Source organism: Mytilus galloprovincialis, chromosome 10 (assembly GCF_965363235.1).
Source record: "Mytilus galloprovincialis chromosome 10, xbMytGall1.hap1.1, whole genome shotgun sequence".
Taxonomy (NCBI): domain Eukaryota; kingdom Metazoa; phylum Mollusca; class Bivalvia; order Mytilida; family Mytilidae; genus Mytilus; species Mytilus galloprovincialis.
The window spans coordinates 5,509,419-5,517,303 of NC_134847.1; the positions used below are offsets into that span (position 1 = coordinate 5,509,419).

Here is a 7,885-nt window from a genome sequence, read left to right on the forward strand (position 1 = left end):
TAAGAGGAGTCATTTTGGCAGGTATTTACATAGATTAGTAAATCATTACTCATACTATATCACAAACTCAGCCAATGCTTCCGTCTTTAAGAGGAGTCATTTTGGCAGGTATTAACATAGATTAGTAAATCATTACTCATACTTTATCACAAAATCAGCCAATGCTTTCGTCTTTTTGAGGAGTCATTTTGTCAGGTATTAACATAGATTAGTAAATCATTACTCATACTATATCACAAACTCAGCCAATGCTTCCGTCTTTAAGAGGAGTCATTTTGGCAGGTATTAACATAGATTAGTAAATCATTACTCATACTTTATCACAAACTCAGCCAATGCTTCCGTCTTTAAGAGGAGTCATTTTGTCAGGTATTAACATAGATTAGTAAATCATTACTCATACTATATCACAAACTCAGCAAATGCTTCCGTCTTTAAGAGGAGTCATTTTGTCAGGTATTAACATATATTAGTAAATCATTACTCATACTTTATCACAAACTCAGCCAATGCTTCCGTCTTTAAGAGGAGTCATTTTGGCAGGTATTAACATAGATTAGTAAATCATTACTCATACTTTATCACAAACTCAGCCAATGCTTCCGTCTTTAAGAGGAGTCATTTTGTAGGTATTAACATAGATTAGTAAATCATTACTCATACTATATCACAAACTCAGCCAATGCTTCCGTCTTTTAGAGGAGTCATTTTGGCAGGTATTAACATAGATTAGTAAATCATTACTCATACTATATCACAAACTCAGCCAATGCTTCCGTCTTTAAGAGGAGTCATTTTTGCAGGTATTAACATAGATTAGTAAATCATTACTCATACTATATCACAAACTCAGCCAATGCTTCTTTCTTTTAGATGAGTCATTTTGGCAGGTATTAACATAGATTAGTAAATCATTACTCATACTTTATCACAAACTCAGCCAATGCTTCCGTCTTTAAGAGGAGTCATTTTGGCAGGTATTAACATAGATTAGTAAATCATTACTCATACTATATCACAAACTCAGCCAATGCTTTCGTCTTTTAGAGGAGTCATTTTGGCAGGTATTAACATAGATTAGTAAATCATTACTCATACTATATCACAAACTCAGCCAATGCTTCCGTCTTTAAGAGGAGTCATTTTGGCAGGTATTTACATAGATTAGTAAATCATTACTCATACTATATCACAAACTCAGCCAATGCTTCCGTCTTTTAGAGGAGTCATGTTGGCAGGTATTAACATAGATTAGTTAATCATTACTCATACTTTATCACAAACTCAGCCAATGATTCCGTCTTTAAGAGGAGTAATTTTGGCAGGTATTAACATAGATTAGTAAATCATTACTCATACTTTATCACAAACTCAGCCAATGCTTCCGTCTTTAAGAGGAGTCATTTTGGCAGGTATTAACATCGATTAGTAAATCATTACTCATACTATATCACAAACTCAGCCAATGCTTCCGTCTTTTAGAGGAGTCATTTTGGCAGGTATTAACATAGATTAGTAAATCATTACTCATGCTATATCACAAACTCAGCCAATGCTTCCGTCTTTAAGAGGAGTCATTTTGTAGGTATTAACATAGATTAGTAAATCATTACTCATACTATATCACAAACTCAGCCAATGCTTCCGTCTTTAAGAGGAGACATTTTGGCAGGTATTAACATAGATTAGTAAATCATTACTCATACTTTATCACAAACTCAGCCAATGCTTTCGTCTTTTTGAGGAGTCATTTTGTCAGGTATTAACATAGATTAGTAAATCATTACTCATACTATATCACAAACTCAGCCAATGATTCCGTCTTTAAGAGGAGTCATTTTTTCAGGTATTAACATAGATTAGTAAATCATTACTCATACTATATCACAAACTCAGCCAATGATTCCGTCTTTAAGAGGAGTCATTTTTTCAGGTATTAACATAGATTAGTAAATCATTACTCATACTATATCACAAACTCAGCAAATGCTTCCGTCTTTAAGAGGAGTCATTTTGTCAGGTATTAACATATATTAGTAAATCATTACTCATACTTTATCACAAACTCAGCCAATGCTTCCGTCTTTAAGAGGAGTCATTTTGTCAGGTATTAACATATATTAGTAAATCATTACTCATACTTTATCACAAACTCAGCCAATGCTTCCGTCTTTTAGAGGAGTCATTTTGGCAGGTATTAACATAGATTAGTAAATCATTACTCATACTATATCACAAACTCAGCCAATGCTTCCGTCTTTAAGAGGAGTCATTTTGGCAGGTATTAACATAGATTAGTAAATCATTACTCATACTTTATCACAAACTCAGCCAATGCTTCCGTCTTTAAGAGGAGTTATTTTTGCAGGTATTAACATAGATTAGTAAATCATTACTCATACTATATCACAAACTCAGCCAATGCATCCATCTTTAAGAGGAGTCATTTTGGCAGGTATTAACATAGATTAGTAAATCATTACTCATACTTTATCACAAACTCAGCCAATGCTTCCTCTTTAAGACGAGTCATTTTGGCAGGTAGTTACATAGATTAGTAAATCATTACTCATACTATATCACAAACTCAGCCAATGCTTCCGTCTTTCAGAGGAGTCATTTTGGCAGGTATTAACATAGATTAGTAAATCATTACTCATACTATATCACAAACTCAGCCAATGCTTCGGTCTTTAAAAGGAGTCATTTTGTCAGGTATTTACATAGATTAGTAAATCATTACTCATACTATATCACAAACTCAGCCAATGCTTCCGTCTTTTAGAGGAGTCATTTTGGCAGGTATTAACATAGATTAGTAAATCATTACTCATACTATATCACAAACTCAGCCAATGCTTCCGTCTTTTAGAGGAGTCATTTTTGCAGGTATTAACATAGATTAGTAAATCATTACTCATACTTTATCACAAACCCAGCCAATGCTTCCGTCTTTAAGAGGAGTCATTTTGGCAGGTATTTACATAGATTAGTAAATCATTACTCATACTATATCACAAACTCAGCCAATGCTTCCGTCTTTTAGAGGAGTCATTTTGGCAGGTATTAACATAGATTAGTAAATCATTACTCATACTTTATCACAAACTCAGCCAATGCTTCCGTTTTTAAGAGGAGTCATTTTGGCAGGTATTAACATAGATTAGTAAATCATTACTCATACTTTATCACAAACTCAGCCAATGCTTCCGTCTTTAAGTGGAGTCATTTTGGCAGGTATTAACATAGATTAGTAAATCATTACTCATACTTTATCACAAACTCAGCCAATGCTTCCGTCTTTAAGAGGAGTCATTTTGGCAGGTATTAACATAGATTAGTAAATCATTACTCATACTTTATCACAAACTCAGCCAATGCTTCCGTCTTTTAGAGGAGTCATTTTGGCAGGTATTAACATAGATTAGTAAATCATTACTCATACTATATCACAAACTCAGCCAATGCATCCATCTTTAAGAGGAGTCATTTTGGCAGGTATTAACATAGATTAGTAAATCATTATTCATACTATATCACAAACTCGGCCAATGTTTCCGTCTTTCAGAGGAGTCATTTTGTAGGTATTAACATAGATTAGTAAATCATTACTCATACTATATCACAAACTCAGCCAATGCTTCCGTCTTTAAGAGGAGTCATTTTGGCAGGTATTAACATAGATTAGTAAATCATTACTCATACTATATCACAAACTCAGCCAATGCTTCCGTCTTTAAGAGGAGTCATTTTGGCAGGTATTAACATAGATTAGTAAATCATTACTCATACTATCTCACAACCTCAGCCAATGCTTCCGTCTTTAAGAGGAGTCATTTTGGCAGGTATTAACATAGATTAGTAAATCATTACTCATACTTTATCACAAACTCAGCCAATGCATCCATCTTTAAGAGGAGTCATTTTGGCAGGTATTAACATAGATTAGTAAATCATTACTCATACTTTATCACAAACTCAGCCAATGCTTCCGTCTTTAAGAGGAGTCATTTTGGCAGGTATTAACATAGATTAGTAAATCATTACTCATAATATATCACAAACTCAACCAATGCTTCCGTCTTTAAGAGGAGTCATTTTGGCAGATATTTACATATCTATGTAATTCATTTCTGATTCTATTACTTTGATTATTATGCTTTTCTTTTTTTAGCACGTTAACACGGGTTATGTTCTTCTCATATATGTTATGATGGTATGATATTAAACCCAACGGGAAGGATTGTGCCTGATATTCATATGATGAATCATAATCTTTCAATCAGTTTAATTGAAGTCTAGAGCTGGCATGTCAGTTATCTGCTAGTAGTCTGTTGTTATTTATGTATAATTGTCATTTTGTTAATTTTCTTTGGTTACATCTTCGGACATCAGACTCGGACTTCGCTTGAACTGAATTTTAATGTGTGTATTGTTATGCGTTTACTTTTCTACATTAGCTAGAGGTATAGGGGGAGGGGTGAGATCTCATAAACATGTTTAACCCCGCCGCATGTTTGCATCTGTCCCAAGTAAGGAGCCTCTGTTAGTCCTGTATTATTATTTTTAATTTTAGTTTCTTGTGTACAATTTGGAGTTTAGTATGGCGTTCATTATCACTGAACTAGTATATATTTGTTTAGGGGCCAACTGAAGGACGCCTCTGGGTGTGGGAATTTCTCGCTACATTGAAGACCTGTTGGTGACCTTTTGCTGTTGTCTTTTCTGTGGTCCGGTTGTTGTCTCTTTGACACATTCCCCATAACCATTCAAAATTTTAGCATATTTTAATACATCCAGTGAGCTGATAAAGGTATTGACCTTTTAATTCACCCAATCATCTCTGAGACCACACGTTGGTTAAATTTTGTTATACAATAGGTTCAGAAAAGTAAAAATTACCATAGAATTAGAGAAATACATCTACTCATGAGTTTGTATATTCCATAGCAGTACAGAAGCACAACAGAAACCCAGAAAATCAACCAATCAGAAGGGTTCTTTGTCCTGGTCTTGGGACTGCTGTTGGTAGAATGCCATTTAACAGATGTGCTTTTCAGGTTTATATAATTTCATTTTGTACTTCATATACCAGAATTGAACTCAATTTATAAGACCCTACGGGGCATGGTCAATACAATTTGCAATTCACACTAGCAGAGCCTGTAAAATATATATCGATGATATTTTCCTATAGGCTTGTTTTTGAAGAAAATATTATTTCCTCAAAAACGTTAAATTTAAATTTGACTTTTAATTAAGTGTTAATTACAAAAAGAAACAATATATGTCTACAATAAACCAACTTTTGTTCAAATTTATCCATTTCTATCCAAGTTTTCATGATTTCTTAACTTTTCTGATGATCCAAGAGTTAAATGAAATAAAATGAATGTGTTTACCTGTAGAAAGCTTGTTTTGATGTGAAGTTTAAAATTGGTAGAAAAACTTATGTTATAATGGTGTAGAAAAATAATTGAACAAGTCAGAAAATATCAAGGTATGATAAAATTAATCTTTTTCCAGATGGTCCAAGCTTTTGAAATATTTGACTTGAGATTGAATGACAAACTTATGAAACCAGACAAGTTATGGGATGTAAGAGCACATGACAAAATGATGCAGGAGGTATGTGATCTAAAATTTACTTTATTAGGTATTGGCTATTCCTAAATTAAATCTAATGGAGATTACTATATATAATACTTTAAGAACTTTTTAAAATTGATTCAGTTTTCCCCTTAACCCTACCCCCATACAATTCAAGTGCCAATCTGCCCAAGATTCAGTTGAAAACATGACGAACAAAAATTCTACTCAAGTTGACATTAATTGATGTTCAAATTGTAGTGTATCAATTAAAAACAAAATTGTTTCCTATGATTGTTCTAGTAAATCAAGATACAATTCGGTTGAAAGGCACTAAAAAAATTACAATTAAGGGGAGATGACTCAATATTTGCTTACATTCTAACCAAAAGTTATCTAGATTTCTTGAATTAACAAACAAGCAGAAATGAAAGACCTAAAATTTCTTACTCAAATTGTAACATTTCTTAGACAACAGTTTCTTGACATGCAAAATAATGTTGAACTTTCTAAACAAATTTCATATTGATGGACATATTAATCAAAAGTATGTTTTTTCTAATTTTAATGCCATTTTATCAGAAATGTCAAATTTAATATTCTGGTTATTATCCTGAGCATGAAAATTAAATAGTTTTGGTACTTTATATAATTTACCATGTTCAGAAAAATATATATTAACAGATAAAATGAAATACATCTCGAGGTCAACATAGTAGTCAACAAAAGAAAAGTGTGTCAGAAATGGTATTTTACATTGCAAAGAAAATATAATGAATATACATCCTAACTGAATGAAAAGGAGTCATCTCTGTTCTAGCTTATTTACATTGCAAAGAAAATATTTATGATTTAACCAGATTATTTTCTATTTCAGTACAATGAATGAATATACATCCCAACAGAATGAAAAGGAGGCACCTTTGTTCTAGCTTATTGGGAACAACTAACCTGAAAGGGCAAATATCTTCATACAGACTACTTATTTATTAGATTGATATGCTATGGAGACCAAACCAAATGATTTTTTTTATACAGAGACACTTCAAATATAAGTGTTGAAAAAAGTTGACGCAATTTTATCATGCAAAACAATTTAGAAATGCTGAAGCACAGGACAGCTATTACAAGTCCAATGCCAAAAAGTTGTCAGGGACCTTATAATCAAACTAGTCCAATGTCAAAACGTTGTCAGGGACCTTATAATCAAACTAGTCCAATGTCAAAACGTTGTCAGGAACCTTATAATCAAACTAGTCCAATGTCAAAACGTTGTCAGGGACCTTATAATCAAACTAGTCCAATGTCAAAACGTTGTCAGGGACCTTATAATCAAACTAGTCCAATGTCAAAACGTTGTCAGGGACCTTATAATCAAACTAGTCCAATGCCAAAACGTTGTCAGGAACCTTATAATCAATGTCAAAACGTTGTCAGGGACCTTATAATCAAACTAGTCCAATGTCAAAACGTTGTCAGGGACCTTATAATCAAACTAGTCCAATGTCAAAACGTTGTCAGGGACCTTATAATCAAACTAGTCCAATGCCAAAACGTTGTCAGGAACCTTATAATCAAACTAGTCCAATGTCAAAACGTTGTCAGGGACCTTATAATCAAACTAGTCCAATGTCAAAACGTTGTCAGGGACCTTATAATCAAACTAGTCCAATGCCAAAACGTTGTCAGGGACCTTATAATCAAACTAGTCCAATGCCAAAAAGTTGTCAGGGACCTTATAATCAAACTAGTCCAATGCCAAAACGTTGTCAGGGACCTTATAATCAAACTAGTCCAATGCCAAAACGTTGTCAGGGACCTTATAATCAAACATTTTTTGTTTTAGTTTGTATTCTTTGTTTTACCCAAATATATATGTAATGGTTTTTTTATAATTTGTATTTAATACATTTCTATACATATACATACACACATGTTATTTTTACCAATAAAGAGGAAGGTATAAGTGAGATGTCAAATTCTTATCATGCTGTGCCAGATCTTTGAACATGCTTATTCCCAAGGCAACAGTCCTCAGGAAGACGTCACCTTATACCAGACGCATTATTCCCAGTCCAGGTCAACCAGTCTTTGATTCAGAGAACAGCAAATACTAATTTTCTTTTCAAGTCATTGGTTTACCCACCCAAGGTTCAAACCTTACACTTGATACCAATATTGTGTCCACTATCATGGAGGTTATCACTATAAATGATCCCATGAAAATTTGGTCAAATAAAGACAAATATAGATGACCCTGATAAAAAAAATCAGTACCATACTAAATCCTTTTTTG

General features: G+C 33.1%; 1 protein-coding gene across 1 annotated transcript in view; it reads left to right on the forward strand.

The window, feature by feature from the left end:
• Window positions 1–7,559, forward strand: part of LOC143049710 (uncharacterized protein aq_987-like) — a 28,083-nt gene extending 20,524 nt beyond the window's left edge. The window contains exons 7-10 of the mRNA XM_076223386.1: window positions 4,954–5,060; window positions 5,527–5,628; window positions 6,467–6,719; window positions 7,383–7,559. Coding sequence (XP_076079501.1) covers window positions 4,954–5,060; window positions 5,527–5,628; window positions 6,467–6,478 — 221 coding nt within the window. The 3' untranslated portion in view covers window positions 6,479–6,719; window positions 7,383–7,559. The remainder of the gene's footprint in view (window positions 1–4,953; window positions 5,061–5,526; window positions 5,629–6,466; window positions 6,720–7,382) is intronic.
• Window positions 7,560–7,885: the final 326 nt, after the last annotated feature.